Raw genomic sequence first — 17,392 nt, forward strand, 5'->3', positions numbered from 1 at the left:
ATTAGCAAAAGGGTATGGGCCTGCCTCTGATCAGGCCTCCCTTTGATGGACCCACCAGAGGTCTATTGAAGGGATGGGAAGAGTTTTTTAATCCCTGATCAGCATCACAAAGGTGTGGGCCTGCCTCTAATCAGGCCTCCCTTTGTTGGCCTATTCAATGGACAGGAAAGATCTTTTACTTACAGATTGGCCTTAAAGTGATTAGCATTTTACTGCCTTTTTTTTTTTTTTTGGAGAGGGGGAAGGCAGGGCAATTGGGGTTAAGTGACTTGCCCAAGGTTACACAGCTAGTAAGTATTTCAAGTGTCTGAGGCCACATTTGAACTCAGGTCCTCCTGACTGCAGGGCTGGTGCTCTAATTACTGCGCCACCTAGCTGCCCCAGCATTTTACTTTCTTAAACATATTATTTATATAACACAAGTAAATTTACAATATTTTAATCTATTAATTGTATGATTCATTATTGTATGATCTATTACTTGTATGATATCAGTGCTGTAAATCTATAAACTCTCTTACTTTAGGTGACCTGTGCTTTTGATTCTCTGAAAAATCTTCATCTTCGGTATCTGATGCTTGGCGGAACTGTAGTGTACCCGTATTGATATAAAATCCTCCATATTTTGTGGTTAGAGAAGCAGGCACCAATTCATCATACTGTATAGAAAAATAAGGATTTATTCAGAGCATGTTTTACCCTTTATTACATAATTTTAAAAATTCATTCAATATACTATCACACTTTGTTCCTCAAATGCTAACTATAAATATTACAACTGAAAATAATGCTGATAATTGTTTCACAGTCTAATCTATTTTTTACTGTCTCCTGTGTATAAGAACAAATTCACTGCCTTTGGGTCAAGATCAGAAAATCTGTACAATTGAAAGGAAAATTATCATCCTATACTTGTTAATATAGAAATTCCCAGAATATATAGGATGAATTAAGCTCTAATAATTAATAAAGTTGTCAGGAATACTGATACTGTTTCTAACAATAGATGACTCAGACGGGAAATTCAAACTTGAAAGCTCAAACAACAAGTGACCAAATGCTATACAAAGAAGACATTTCATCAGTTCATTGACCATAGAATTATATATATATATATATATATATATATATATATATATAAAACCAGAAGGAATCTCATAGGCTACCTAGAACAATGATTTTATTTTACAAATGAGAAACCTGAAGCCCTAAAGTTGAATGACTTTGACATAAGTCACACAAGTAGTAAGTTTCAGAGGCAGAATTTGAACCCAGGTCCTATAATTCCAAAGCCAATGCTCTTGACACTGTAGTGCACTAAGACATTAAATAATGTGAAATTGTTTTGCCTTTTCCTAAGAATTTGAAGATCATATGTTTTAGACTAAAAGAAATTTAAAACAAATTGTTAAAAAAAAAACAAAAAAAACAAAACCTGTGTGTCTAAAGACCATAATAAATAATTACAATAGTAATGAGGCCTTATAGGTCCAGAAACTGAATACAGAGTATTGGTATGACTCAAAATACTTGACTTTATTTCTCAGGTTATCTAGTACTGAATTAAATTATCAGATTAGAAAAATGACAGAAAAGAGGTCCATCTTGACCTAAGAAAAGTAATGAGGCTGGTAGTTAAAGAAAAACAGCTATTAACGGCAGAAAAACTCTTTTTTGGGATTTCCAACAATCTATTACTAAAGGTCCTTTCAGGTCCTCTAGTCTTTGACTTAAAAATGCTCAGAGACTGAACTATGAAAGCTGGAAGAAGGAAAGTTCAGATTTTCTCTTAAATTAAGGAGAAAAATTACTTGGATTCTGCAAGTAAAGTCTACCCCCAATGCAAAGGAGTAAGAGAAGTATATTTTCTTATCTCTTCTCGGCCAGCCTTGGATATTAAAACTACAAATTCCATTTTCTTGCTATTCTTTCCATTTACAAGCTTGTAATCAATAAGTATATTGGTTTCCCAGTTCTGCTTTCTTCACTTTGCATCAAGTTTTCTCATGATTCTCCATAGTTTCTCACTATTTTTGTCATTTACAATGCAATAACAGTCCACTAAATTCATGCATCATGATTTGTCTAGCCATTCTTCAAATCAGGGAGATACTGTTCCCATGCCTTTATTATACCTAAAAGTGCTGCTACAACTATTTTACTGTATGTATTCTTTTTGTCACTGACCTCTGAACTAACTAAAGGTAATGGAATATCATTATGGGATAAGAAGCAATGAACCAGAGAAATTCAGAAAAACTTTTGAAGGCTCAGATTAGATAGAAAGATAGATAGATACAAGAAGGGAAAACAGAAACAAGAGAAGAGCATACACAAGGAATGAAATTATTTAAATGAAAACACTACGATGAGAAAAATTCAACAAGTAATAAAATGATCAATGGAAAAAAAACCAGAAGCTATTTCCAAGTGAGTGGAAAACCTGAATAAACCAATGTCTCTCAACATGGAAGCAATTAATCACTGCACTCATTAAGTTCTTATTATGTGCTAAGTGTTAGAGTTACAAAGATTCGAACCATATCCCTGCCCTGAAGTTCACAGTCTAACGGGGAAAACAACACACAATAAGTATGTACATACAGTATACACTACAAACGGGAAGTGTCTCCAAAGGAAGACCTCCTGCTGAAGGTGTGATTTGAACTGAGTCTTCAAGACAGACACGGAAGTAGAGAAAAAATACAAGGAAGGAGAGCATTCGAGACATGGGGGACAGTCTCTGAAAAGAAATAGCTGGAAGATGGAGTGTCTTATGTGAACAACAGCAAAAAGGTTGGTGGTCTTTTCAATGTTCAGTCTTAAGCTGTGCCTTTCTCCCCTACAACCTGCCAGGGTGGACACTGGGGAAACAGAAGTCAAAAGAGATGCAAATGAAGCACGGAGATTCTTCTGGTGACTGTGCAACAGCAGGCAAAACACAGAGAAATAGGAATGAGAAACAATATTCCAGTTCAAGTTCTGGACCAGTCAGCTTGAGTCAAGTTAAATAATTTAACATTTATAAAAAAACAAACAAACAAACCTAGAGAAATAGAATACTACCTTACACAGAAGGTTAGATTTGGACAGCTACGTGGGAAAGCATCAGAGCAAGGACTAATGTCAATTCTTGAAAAAGTAATCCAGCAGACAAAAAAGAGAGTAACAGTTAAGCTCAACAGAAGTAAAGCAATGGATTCTGGCAAAGATGATAAATAATGAAATTTAATTTTTAAAGACTGAAATAAACTTCTTGAAAATTTTATATGAAAAGCTAACACATAGCAGAAGTAAAGATCTGATTAAAAGATAACTTTTTCACCTACATTTTGAAAAAGAACAACAAATAGGACTTGCCTATGTAAAAAAAGAGAAGTTTTAACAACTTAAAAGTAGGCCAATATCACTGGATTATAATAGTACATGGAAGGAAATAAAGTCTAAGGAGACTGGAAAGGTCAGGTTTTGAAGCACTTTCCATGCCAGACAGAGAATTTTATATTTTATTCTAGAGATAATAGGAAGCCACTGGAGCTCTTGAGTAGGAAAATGACATGATAAGAACAATGTTTCAAGAAAATCAGCTTGAAAGCTGAATGGATGATAGAGTGGGGTGGGAAAAAACTTGAGGCAGGAAGATCAATCAGAAGATTGCTGCAACCCTCCACGAGTAAGGTGCTTAAGAACCGATACTAAGGTGGCAGCTATGTGAGTAGAAAGGAGACATATATACTAGAGAAGTCGTAAAGATGGAAAAGATAAGATTTGCCAAAAGATTAAATATGTGCGGGTAATATGAGTGAGTAATCAAGGATAACTGGGAGGAGGAAAGTGTCCTGACAATATCTGCCTCCCCAAGACGGCTTATTAAAATACATATTGTTGCTGTTTGTCCTTCATTCTTGAAGAGGACTAATGACATCGGGAGAGTGATGTCTTGACTTGCAAGTTAAATGAATTTAAGTGAGGCAGAGCTGTGACGAAAAATATATTAAAAATACAATTTTTAGGTTAATAATTCTTCTTTTAAGTGAAGTTATGGCAAAAGAGGTTTTCTCCATCACATCCAGCTTCATATATTTGCTCGCTAAATATGGTCACTTAATACTCCATGAGTCATTTAAGGATTTTCTACCATGAAGAATACGCACTGTGAAAAAGTATAGTGTTCAGGTGCTACTGTATATGCCTTTGATAGGGCCACTCTTTCAGAATTAAAAACCACTTGAACAGTTTCCTAGGTAAAAGTTAAGTCTTGAAATTGGAAGTTATAGACTGAGCCTTCAACCACAGGAAGGATGATTTTTTTAATAGAGAGAAATTTGTCTCTAGAACTAAGATCCAGGATCTGATCAGTAGGATGATTATGCAAAATGTTAAAAAAAAAGTCGTATTTCATGAGTGAAACTTCTAAAACTTATGGAAACAATAAAATATCTGAAAAAAAAAAAAAGGAATTACTCACAGCCTCTGAGTTATCAATGAAAGGATCTGTCTCATCATAGCCAAAACCTATATCGATTAGATCTTGTGGCCGATCTTTCCGGTGTTTAGATTTCACACCCTGCAAAAAACAAATTAAGTTAAATGAGGTCAAGTTCCACATTTATTACCTTGAATTTTTAAAAATCCTAATAAGCCTACATCTATTATTATACTTTTCAGATAATGGTTTTACAAAGTCTTCCAATCCTGGCTTACTAGTGTGGAGTAAAAATTATTTCATACATTTAAAAATCTGTTATTTTCTATTTAAACATTTTCTGAAAAATAATATCCTACAAATCCAGGATTACAGTCAAAGTCTGGCTGAACAAAAACAAATTTGTACATCATCATGAAACCAGAATTTGGGGAACAGTATTTAAGGAATAAGTCTTGAGTTCTTAAGTAAAAACCAGTCTAGAGAAACCTAGTGCCTCCAGGCTTAGTGAAGGAAAGGAAGCTTCAAGCAGAGCACTCAGGTGAAGAAAAGTGGTGACAGAAACTGTAGAAAAAGATCATCACAAACTAAAATTTAAAAAAAAAAAATCACTGCTGACAAATTTTAGAGCAAAGCCCCATCAACATCATTCAAAGCTAAAAAAAGGAAAGGATTATTCCATCAAGTTGTGCCTCTCCTTTATTCTACCAATTCACTCTAGCTGAAAACACACAAAAAATTTAAATATATTGTTGACAAAAAAATCAAAAATCTTACCATTCAATTCAGTTGAACAGTAAGAGCTGACTAATGTGCTAGGAAATACAAAAACATAAAATAAAACAGACTCTGCTCTCAATTAGCTTACTTCTAGTGGGTGGACTACCACATCTACACAGTTAAGTAAATACAAAGTTGATACAACTGGTGCAGTCCCTCTTTACTTCTACCTCTTAGCTTGCCTGATTTCATTCAAGACTTCGCTACCCACACGCTGAACATCTTGTTCCTTCCTATTCGACTCCCAACCTAGACTCCACTGGCTCCCTGACTCATACATGTAAGTTTCTGCTTTATTATCTTGCCTAGAACCAGAGCCTTCTCCCCACTTCCTGGCTATCTTCACACCATAGGTCCATGTATAAAACACAGCCTCCCTTTTCTCCTCCCCATGAGAACATGTTTCTTACAAAAGGTCAAGGATATCAAGGGAATTAGCTTTTTAAAAGTGGAAACAAAGGAGGTCTAGCAGTACCAATTCATAAACTATACTTCAAAGAAGTAATTAGCAAAATTACTTGGTACCGGTTAAAGCAAAAAAGTAGTGCAATAGATAGAGTGCTGGGCCTCATCTTCCTGAGTTTAAACACCGAATAGTTCTGTGACCCTGGGCAAGTCACTTAATGCTGTTTGCCTCAGTTCCTCATCTATAAAAAGAGCTAGAGAAGAAAATGGCAAATCACCCTAGTATCTTTGTCAAAAAAAAAAAAAATCCAAAATAGAGTCATGAAAAGTTGGACATGACTGAAAAAACAACAACAAAAAACAAAACAGAAAAGCTGAATAGCGGAACAGATTAGGTACACAATATACAGATGCAAAGGTACACAACAGACTAGTGTTTGATAAAACCAAAGAAACCAGCTATTGGGGCAAGAACTCAATATTAAGCAAAAACTATTGGGAAAACTAGAAAGTGCTCTGGCAGAAATTACATAAAGACCAACACCTCATATCATATACCAACAGAAGCTCCAAATGGGTATGTGTCTAGATATAGTGATTTCATAAATTAGAGGAACAAGAAAGAAATTCTTTGCCAAATCTATGAAAAGGGAAAGAGTTTATGACCAAATAAGAAATAGAGAGGATCACAGAAGGTAATGTGGACAATTTTGTTTATATAAAATTAAAAAGGTTTTACATGAATAAAACCAGTGCAGTTAAAATTAGAAGAGAAGTAAATGGGGTAAAAATCTTTTCAGTTAAGTTTCTTTGATGAAGGTTTCTTTGATGAAAGTCTCATTTCTAAGATATGTAGGGATCTGACTCAAATTTACAAAAATATGAGCCATTCCCTAATTGATAGTTAAATAATATGAAGAGGCAATTCTCAGAAAAAGAAATCCAAGTTATCAACACCCATATAAAATTTATCTAAATCATTAACAATTAGAGAATGCAAATTAAAACAACTCTGAGATTCCACCTTATACCCATAAGATTGGCAAAGTTAACAAAAATGGAAAGTGACAAGTGCTGGAGGAACCATGATGGGAAAACAGGTACATTACTTCACTGTTGGTGGAACTGTAAACTGGTCCAGTCATTCGGGAAAGAAATTTGCAACTGTGCCCCAAAATTTATTATTAAACTGTGCATATTCCAAAGAGATCAAAGAGAGAAGGACGCATATATATTAAAAAATATTTACATGCAGCTCTTTTTGTGATGACAAAGAACTGTAAACTAATGGAGTGCCCAACAACTATGGAATGGCTGAAAGAATGTGATGGAATATTTTTGTGCTGTAGAGACAACAAAGATTTCAGAGAAACCTGGGAAGATTTGTGTGAATTGATACAAAGCGAAAGGAAGAAAGCCAGGAGAATAATTTATACAATAAAATATTTAAAGATAAACAACTCTAAAAAGCTTAGGAACTCTAATCAACACAATCATAAATCACAATTGCAGTGGATTCACAATAAAAAAATTATATCCACCTCCTGGTAGAGCTGACGAAAAAGATGCTCAAGAGCAGAATGAAAGCTTCCCCCCGCCCCCACATGGCCAATGAAGGAATTTCTTTTACTTGCTTTCACAATAAGAGGTGGGGTTGACTGATTCACCAGGAGGCTGAGATACAGAGGAGAGAGGTTCAGTGTAAGCAGTGCAGTGAGGATAGCCTTTGGAAAGACTTGCGGGATGGAGAGATTGGAGGTTACAATGAAGATGAAGACAGGGTTACAGGTTTATAAGGAAAGATAGAATGATAAAAGATTTTAATCAGATAGAGGAATATCTGAATTTATTTATGAACAGAGAAGTGGAACACTTATGGATGACTGCATGATTAAGAATATCACCCCTCTGTATGTAGCTGAGGTAGAGCAGCTTCCAAAGTATTTCCCTGCCTGCAGTATCTCTTGTCTCCAATTCATTCCTCCACAGTGTTGCCAAATCATATTCCTCAATCACAAACAGGTATGCTCATGCCACTCCTTAGAAGCTCTGATGGTTGCCTCTTGCCTCTAGGACAAACGATAAACTCATCTGTTTAAACCTTTTAAACAACTTTAACCTTGTTTAAATAATCTATTAATATAAAAAAAGGACAATGACAAAATGAAAGACATTAACCTAATCATCATTTCCTAAAAAATTTAGACAACATAAAATAACAGTCACAATAAGGAGACCAAAAAGTCTAGAAACTACCATATCTAGTACATACGTGATCCTCTGCCAGGTGAGGAGAAAAATGGCAGCCACAGGCAACACCACTTTATATTATACTTGTTTATAAAATCTTATAGTGGTATATAATGAAAGATTATAATAAGTATCAAGTTGCCAAAGCAGAAACAATTGCTACTAATTTCACCTGCACAACATCTCATACATAGCAAAAACATACAGAAAGAAAAAGTTTTTTTAAAAAGTTTTTCTTCTACTTTTATTTGATTTTTAAAATCCTTTTTGAGCTCTTCCAAGAGGACTTCTTGGGTCTGAGACCAATTTATATTTCTCTTTAAGGCTTCACACGTAGGCATTTTGACACTGTCATCCTCTTCTGAATTTGTGTTTTGATCTTCCCTGTTGCCATAGCAGCTTTCTATAATTAGGGCTTTTTGTTTTTTGTTCATTTTCCAGCCTATTTCATGACTTTTAAACTCTGATCCTAGGGCACAGGAGAAGTATTCTGTCCCAAGCTTCTTGTGCCTAGGGCCAGTGGCCTAATCATTGGTTTGCTGCACCGGGGCCACTGGGGCTGGCAGCCCACCTGTTGTGCCATCGGCTCTGAGGCTGGCAGCTCAATGGCTGTGCTGGGGCTGGAGGCCTTACAGCTGGCCAGCTGTGCTGCTGGCCTACTGAGCTAGGACCTCAGTTGCTGATTTGTGCTGGGGTTAGGAGCCTTTAGCTGGCTTGCCTGGACACTGCCTGTGCAGAGCTGTGCTCCCCTTTTACCCAAGTGAGACAGACCTTGCCTGCAGTCCTTCTAAGTTATCTTGGGCTATTATTTCATCCTGTCCTTTTGTGGGTTCTGTTGCTCCAGAATTCATTTTGAGGCTTGATTTAGAGTTTTAAAGAAAACTGGGCAGAGCTCAGGCAACTTTCTGCCTTTTCTCCATCATCTTGGGCTCTGCCCAGAAAAAAAAATTTATAGAAAGCTTGATTAAAAAGCCATTTGGATGTAAAGTCTGAAACCCCTCCAAGCTGAGAGAGCTCTGATAACATACTCAACTTCTTTCATCAAAGAACTTAAGTTCTAAAGCTAGTTCTGCATGTCATTACCTATGTGACCTTGGATAAGCCACGTAACCTCTCCAGGCCTTGAATTCCACATCTGGAAAGTCAAAATGTTTAACTACATTCTCCTCTAACTTTAGATCTATCATCTTAATAGGATGTTCCAAGTTCTTCAGAATCAAGCACTAGCCATTATCCTGAAGACTTCCTGGATTAACACCTGAAACAATGATTCTCCTGTTGCACTGTCCTGAAATTTGATTTTTCTGAGTATTCTATACCAGTCCTTTCAAATGTATTCCAGACTGTTTCTACATCTTGAGAAGACATGTATTTTATCATCATTTATCTGACAGCATGACATGACCCTCTGGAGTTTTGTGAAAATTCAGGCTGGCTTTGAATAGTGTTTCCTAATTTGTCCTGTCTCTGCTCAAGGAGTATGATAGTTAATTGTAGATGTGATGCTCACATGTCTCTTTTTCTACCTAAGAATTTTAAATGTAAGTGAATTTATATACACTTTTAAGAGGATCTGCTTTGTTAAGAATATATCCAGGAATCCAAGATGGCAGACTAGAGGCAACACAACCAAATAACATTCCCCTCCAAACAACTTCAAAATAATGCCACAAATCAAACTTTGCCATGGCAGAACCAACAAAAGGTCATGGTGAGAAATTTTTCCAAATTAAGAAAACTTAAGAGGTCAAAAGAAGTTTGTGACACTGGGGTTAAAAGCCTGTCCGGGGCCCACACATGTGGTGGAAGCAACAATGGCTGTAGCAGCAGCTTCAAGAATTCTTAGCAAAGAGATGGTGAGGGGGGTCAACAACAGGTCAGACAGAAGTATTACAGGGGATCCTTTGCTGATACTGAGTATAGCTGGCACTGATTTGCAACTCTTTTGCCTATATACAGTTCTGGATCCCAGTTCCAGGGTAGAGAGGAACTCTAAGGATAGGTCACAAGGGAATAGGGGCCCTACAAGTTGCAATTCCAAGGCAAAAAGAGTTCTAGTGCTTGCAGCTACAGAGGACTAGAGGCCCTTCTTTGGTAAAGAACAGAGTGCAGACCTGGAGGGTACTGACCATGTCTCTTCCAGGATCATACCAGCTTAGAAGCACCAAAAACTTGCAGATGCCCAGAACTAGTTCTGAAAACAGTAGCACAAAGAAGTTTGAAGTCTGGGACAGTGGCTCCCCACCTCCAGGTAAGGAAAGTCCAACTTTAACATAAAGTTCAAAGTCAAGAAATAGGCTGGAAAAATGAGCAAACAACGACAACAAAAAAATGTTGAACTACTACTTAAAAAAAAAAAAGCCACTACAATGCTAGGGAAGATTAGACATAAACTCAGAAAAAGACAACAATGTGAAAACAGCTTCAAACAAAGCCTCAAAGAAAAATGCTAATTGGACCCAAGTCTGAGAAGAATTCCTGGAAAGATAAGAGCGATGCAGAAAAGAAATGAGGGTGGTACAAGAAAATTGTGAAACGAAAATTGCCTCTTGTAAAAGAGGCAAAAAAAACATTTAAGAAAATAATACCTTAAAAAACAAAGTAGGCCAAATGGAAAAGGTTGGTACAAAAATTCACTAAAGAAAAGAACTCCTTAAAAAAACATAATAGACCAAATAGAAAAACAAGTGCAAAATCTCACTAAAGAAAATGATTCCTAAAAATTAAAATTGTGTAATGGAAGCTTATTGGCTTTACACCCAAACAGCAGTTGCTAGCAACATTGTTGTTACAAAAATGGTGTAGTTGGTAGCATCTGCAGATTAAAAGGAAAGTATGGGGTTTGGGGGTACCGGGATAGTGGTTGGATGCTTCCCAGTTATTGGGTTACTCTTTATACTTGTGGTGGCTATGGTTTTGTGGAGCCCCAGAGGCCTGAGGGAAAACAGGCGGGTAGCAGTAACAGGAGTGGTTTCCCCAGTGCCTAGAGCAGGGGCCCTGGGAAATAACCTCTCCTTGCCCCACCCTACCCCACTAGCACTCTGGAGGAGACAGGCCAGAGCAGTGGCTGTGGGACTTGGAAATGGCCAGAGCCGGGGCTTCAGTGGGTCAGCCCGGATCCAGACTGTGCTAGAGGGGTGACTGTCCTGAGATTGTACTGTATGTGGAGCCTTTAAACAGGAGGGGAGAACTGCCTTCGTACAGACTTGACAGAAGTGGTTGGTGAAGAGAAAAACCGAAGGATGGCATCCATACAGACGTGGTAGCAGCAGTTGGTAAGGTGAGACAACAAGCAAATGACTGCCAGCATACTGACCCAGCCCAAGAGGAGGACTGCCTATGCGAGAACTTTGGAAAGGTGAGACGGAGAGCAGGGAGCTCCCTCCATCAGGATTGGGGCAGAAGCCATGAGCGGCTAGCTCCTGCTGGAGGACCACAAACCCAGGAGGGTGGAGTTCAACCCTGGGGCAAGATGGAAACTTTGCAGCAAGGCACTTTCTTATTGCCTTCTCCTGGGAAGGTTTGGGACCCAGGGGGAGGGTGGAGTTGTCTATGTTGGGTGGGGTGAAATGCCTTGGACGCCCCAAGGACCCCACCCTGTTGGCTTTGTTACCTAGCTGCTCCTCAGGACTTGGAAGTGGGGAGCTGGAGCAGTGTGGGGAGGACACCTCCCCAAGAGAACTTTCTTTAGACTTTTTTGTTTGCATTGGGACTTTCTTAATTAAAGCATGCTCATATCTGAGGGTATCAGGAGGAAGTCTGCAATGGTAGTGTGTGGAAAAGGATACACCCTCAAGAAGGACTTTACTTGGTGACACTCTGTATTTACTAAAGAAGAGTGCAACTTGCTGTAATCTAGAAGTGGATGGTGTTTGTACTGTAAACAAGTATTTTGGGGAATGACACTTCATGAATGGTATGTTTTCTGCTCTAATTTTTTTTTGGGGGGGCAGGGCAATTGGAGTTAAGTGACTTGCCCAAGGTCACATAGGCAGTACATGTGTCAAGTGTCTGAGGCCGGATTTGAACTCAGGTCCTCTTGACTCCAGGGCTGGTGCTCTCCACACTGCACCACCAAGCTGCCCCAAATGGTGTGTTTTCTTAAGTTGCAAATGTTATGCTTTAGTTCCCTGACAGGATCACAATGAATAATGCCTCTATTTGTTCCAGGATCCATGGCTATTTAGATTGTATAAAGCCAAGGATCCAGGAACGGGGTGGCGTGTATTGATAATTAAGGTTCCTTTCGGAACAATACAGTAATCAAGTGACTTTGAAGAGGCTGGCCTTTGTTTCTCTGATTAAATCCTCAAGTATTTGATGACCTGCTTAGGAAACCAGAAAGCCTAGTTCACATAAGTTTGAGTCCCACAGCTGTGATGCCTAAAGAAGTGTCACATGGTTTTGAGTCACATGGTTGTGATGCCCTTTGACCCTGATCAGGGTATATAAACTCAGAGGTCAGCTTTTTATTTGGGGTTCTCACTCAGTGGAAGAGTGTTGTAGGATCTGACCAGACAAGACTCTGGGTAGCCTTTGTTAAGGGGCCCCCAGGCTTTGAAAAAAACCCACATGTTGGTACTTCTCTTGTAACTATGTACTGCTATGGATAGACTGGTTTGTATTATTGGCTCTGTTTATATAAAGTATGCTTGTAATTTCTGTTTGTATTTGCTCTGAAGTTCAGGGTGCTGGCTTTTCCCCCTGAACTAAGTGAATGAGATGTTTGATTAAAGTGAGACTGCTAACCCCTTAAAGTTGCTTTCCTTAGAAAAGCAGATCAAAGAACCTGTGCTGGCAGCCCTTCTGTATGCTGGTATCGTTGGTCTTACACAGCCACAGTAGCAGCATGCAACATTGTTGTTACAAATATACACATTCAATTGGATACAGAAATCTCACTTACCCTATAAGAAAGTAAAAAGGGATAGGGATAAGAGAAGGGGGACACTGACAGAAAAGAGGGCATAGTGGGGTAGGCAGTGGTCAGAATTAATATACTTGGGGGGGGGCAGGGTGAAGGATGAGAAAGAGAAGGATAAACAAGGGAAAAATAGGATAGAGGGAAATACACAGTTAAGATATCATAATTGTAAATGGGATTAACTCATCCATAAAATGGGAGTGGACAGCAGAATGGATTAAAAATCAGAATCTTACAATATGCTGTTTCCAAGAAGCACATCTGAAGCACAGAGACACACACAAAATAAAAATAAGGGGCTGGAGCAGAATCTACTGTGCTTCTGCTAATGTATAAAAAAGCAAGGAGAGCAATTGTGATCTCAAAGCAAAAATAGATCTAATTAAAAGAGATAAGGAAAGAACTAGATCTTGTTAAAAGATACCATAAAGAGCCCATATGGGGTTGCAACCCACAGTTTAAGAAGCGCTGAAGGGATCACGAGTAGAAAAAGTTTAAGAAGCCCTGCCATAGAGAATGAAGCAATATCAATATTAAACTTATATTTACCAAATGTTATAGCATCTAAATTTTTAAAGGAGAAGTTAAATGAGAGGAAAGAGACAGTAAAACTATACTGAGGGACCTCAACTTTCAACTCTAAGAACTAGATAAATCTAGCCAAAAATTAAACAAGAAAAAAGTAAAAGACGTAAATAGAATTTTAGAAAAGTTAGATACGGGGGTGGAGTCAAGATGGCGGCTGGAAAGCAGGGACTAGCGTGAGCTCCCTGCCAAGTCCCTCCAAAAACCTATGAAAAATGGCTCTGAACCAATTCTAGAACGGCAGAACACACAAAACAGCAGAGGGAAGCAGGGCTCCAGCCCAGGACAGCCTGGATGGTCTCTGGGTGAGGTCTATCCCACACGGAGCTGGGAGCTGGGGCAGCTGCTGCTGCTTCTGGCCCCAGGCCCACCTGGTGGGAGGAATTATGTGGCGGATCAGAGCAGGCGTGCACAGCCTACTGAAGATCTAAGCCCAGTCCGGGTTGGTGGTTCTTGGGGGCAGAGCTGGCACATCCCCACCCCAAACGTGGAACATAGAACTCTTTAGTCTACAAGCAGTCATACCCTGCTGAAAAACTCAAGGGTCAAGTTAGTTGGTTGGGAATGTGGCCAGGCAGCGAAAACGCACCCAGATTCAGTCTCAGACTTTGGATTCTTTGTTTGGTGACAAAGAAGACCAAAACATACAGACAGAAGTTAACAAAGTCAAAGAGCCTACAACAGAAACCTCCAAGAAAAACATGAACTGTTCCCAGGCCATGGAAGAGCTCAAAAAGGATTTGGAAAAGCAAGTTAGAGAAGTAGAGGAAAAACTGGGAAGAGAAATGAGAAGGATGCAAGAAAACCATGAAAAACAAGTCAACGACTTGCTAAAAGAGACCCAAAAAAATGCTGAAAAATACACTGAAGAAAACAACACCTTAAAAAATAGACTAACTCAAATGGCAAAAAAAAAACTCCAAAAAGCCAATGAGGAGAAGAATGACTTGAAAGGCAGAATTAGCCAAATGGAAAAGGAGGTCCAAAAGACCACTGAAGAAAATAATACCTTAAAAGAAAAGTTAGATACGATAGACCTCTGGAACTGAATGGCAACAGAAAGGAATATGCCTTTTTCTCAGTAGTACATGGCGCTTATACCTACCATGTATTAAGACATAAAAACCTCACAAACAAATGCAAAAGAGCAGAAATACTGAATGCATCCTTTTCAGATCACAAGGCAATACAAATTATATTCAATAAAAAACATTGGAAAGATGTATTGAAAATTAATTGGAAACCAAACAATCTAATCCTAAAGAATGAGTGGGTCAAAGAATAAATCATAGAAACAATAATTTCATTAAAGAGAATGACAATGAGACAATATAATAAAACTCATGAAATACTGCCAAAGCAGGATTTAGGGGAAATTTTATATATTTGAAAGCTTGCATCAGTAAAAAAGAGAAATGACAGATCAATGAATTGGGCATGCAACTAAAAATACTAGAAAAAGAACAAATTAAAAATTCCCAATTAAACACCAAATTGGAAATGTTAAAAATCAAAGTAAGTAAGATTCAAAGTAAGAAAACCATTGAACTAATAAATATAACTAAAAGTTGCTTCTATGAAAAAAACCAATAAAATATCTAAACCAGTGGTCAATTTGATTAAAAAAAAAAAGAAAAACAAATTACCAATATCAAAATTGAAAGGGGTGAATTCACCACCAATGAAAAGGAAATTAAGCCATTATTAGGGGCAATTTTGCCCAATTATATGCCAATAAATGTAACAATTTAAGCGAAATGGATATATATATTTACAAAAATGTAAATTGGTCAGATTAACATAAGAGGAAATAAAATACTTAAATAACCTCATCTTAAAAAAAGAAATTGAACAAACCATCAATGAACTACCTAAGAAAAAATCCCTAGAGCCAATGAATTCACGAGCAAATTCTATCAGAGATTTAAAGAAAAATTAATCCCAATGCTATATTAACAATCTCAAAAAATAGGCAAAGAAGGAGTTCTATTAAATTCCTTTTATGATACAATTATGGTGCTATTACCTAAACCAGAAGTAGCAAAAATAGAGAAAGAAAACTATAGACCAATTTCTCTAATGGATATTCATGCAAAAATTTAAAATAAAATCCTAGCAAGGATATTACAGCATTATATCACAGAGATCATAAACTATGACTAGGTACAATTTGTCCCAGGAATGCAGGGCTAGCTCAACATTAGGAAAACTATTAGCATAACTGACCATACGAATAACAAAACTAACAGAAATCACGATTATCTCAATAGATGCAGAAAAAGCCTCTGCCAAAATGTAACGGCAATTCCTATTCAGAAACATTAGTGAGCATAAGAATAAATAGAGCTGTCCTAAATATGATAAATAATATCTGTCTAAAACCATCAGAAAGCATTATTTGTAACAGGGATAAGCTAGAAGCCTTCTCAATAAAATCAGGGGTGAAGCAAGGATGTCCATTATCACACCTGCTATTCAATACTGTACTAGAAATGTTAACTATAGCAACAAGAGAAGAGAAAGAAATCGAAGGAATAACATTAAGCAATAGGGAAACAAATCTATCACAAAGTCAAGAAAATGAGCAAACAACAGAAAAAAATCTGACCACAGAAAGTTACTGTGGTGACAAGGAAGATCAAAACACACACTCAGAAGAAGAAACAGAGTCAAAGCTCCAACATCCAAAGCTACCAAAAAAAATATGAATTGATCTCAGGCCACGTAAGAGCTCAAAAAGGATTTTGAAAATCAAATAAGAAAGGTAGAAGAAAACTAGGAAGAGAAATGAGAATGATGCAAGAAAATCATGACAAAAGAGTTAATAGCTTGGTAAAGGAGACACAAAAACATTAAAGAAAGTAACACCTTAAAAAACAGACTAGGCCAAATGGTAAAAGAGATACAAAAGGCCAATGAGGAGAAGAATGCCTTGAAAAGCCAAATTGGCAAAACTGAAAGAGAGGCACAAAAATTCACTAACGAAAAAAAACTCCTTGAAAAGTGAAATTGAGCAAATATAAGTTAAGGACTTTATGAGAAATTAAGAAACAATAAAACAAAACCAAAAGAATGAAAAAAAATAGACAATGTGAAATACCTCAAACAACTGACCTGGAAAACTAATTCAGGAAAGATAATTTGAAAATTATTGGACTGAAAGCCATGATCAGAAAAAGAACCTAGACATTATCTTTCAAGAAACTATCAAGGAAAACTGCCCTGATATTCTAAAACCAAAGGGCAAAACAGAAACTGATAGAATCTACCAATCACCTCCTGAAAGAGATTCCCAAACAAAAACTCCTAGGAATATAGCCAAATTCCATAGTTCAGGTCAAGGAGTGAAAATTGCAAGCAGCCAGAAACAATTCAAATATTGTGCCATAGTCAGGACAGCACAAGATTTAGCAGTTTCTACATTAAAGAATCAGAGGGCTTGGAATATGATATTCCAGAAGGCAAAGGAGCTACGATTACAACCAAGAATAAACTATCAGCAACTCAATATAATACTTCAGGGGGAAAAAAAGTGATATTCAATGAAATAGAGGAGTTTCAAACATTCTTGATGAAAAGACCAGAGTTGAATAGAAGATCTGACTTTCAAATACAAGACTCGGAGAGAGGCACATAAAGACAAATCGGAAAGGGAAATCATAAGGACTTAATGAGGTTAAACTGTTTACATTCCTACATGGGAAGATGGTATTTGTAACTCATAAAAACTTTCTCATTATTAGGAAGTTACAAGGTGTATATAGACAGAGGGCACAGGTGTGAGTTGAATAGAAGATATGATATCTAAAAAAAAATAAAATTAAGGGGTAAGGAAGAGAAATACACTGGGGAAAAAGGGAAAGGGAGAGATGGAATTGGGTAAATTATCTCACGTAAAAGAGGCACATGGAGGGGAAGATGGGGAAAGTGGGAGGGGAGTAAGTGAACCTTATGCTCATCAGAATTGGCTCAAATATGGAACATACACACTCAATTGGGTATAGAATCCATCTTACTGTACA

General features: G+C 37.4%; 1 protein-coding gene across 1 annotated transcript in view; it reads right to left on the reverse strand.

The window, feature by feature from the left end:
- The window catches only part of UBN2 (ubinuclein 2), a 100,137-nt gene that overhangs the window by 64,781 nt on the left and 17,964 nt on the right, over positions 1–17,392 (reverse strand). Inside the window, exons 3-4 of the mRNA XM_036761042.1 lie at positions 4,469–4,567; positions 522–659 (exon numbers count right to left, since the gene is read on the reverse strand). Coding sequence (XP_036616937.1) covers positions 522–659; positions 4,469–4,567 — 237 coding nt within the window. The remainder of the gene's footprint in view (positions 1–521; positions 660–4,468; positions 4,568–17,392) is intronic.

The sequence above is a fragment of the Trichosurus vulpecula genome, chromosome 5, assembly GCF_011100635.1.
Source record: "Trichosurus vulpecula isolate mTriVul1 chromosome 5, mTriVul1.pri, whole genome shotgun sequence".
In the NCBI taxonomy this organism is placed as follows: Eukaryota; Metazoa; Chordata; class Mammalia; order Diprotodontia; family Phalangeridae; genus Trichosurus; species Trichosurus vulpecula.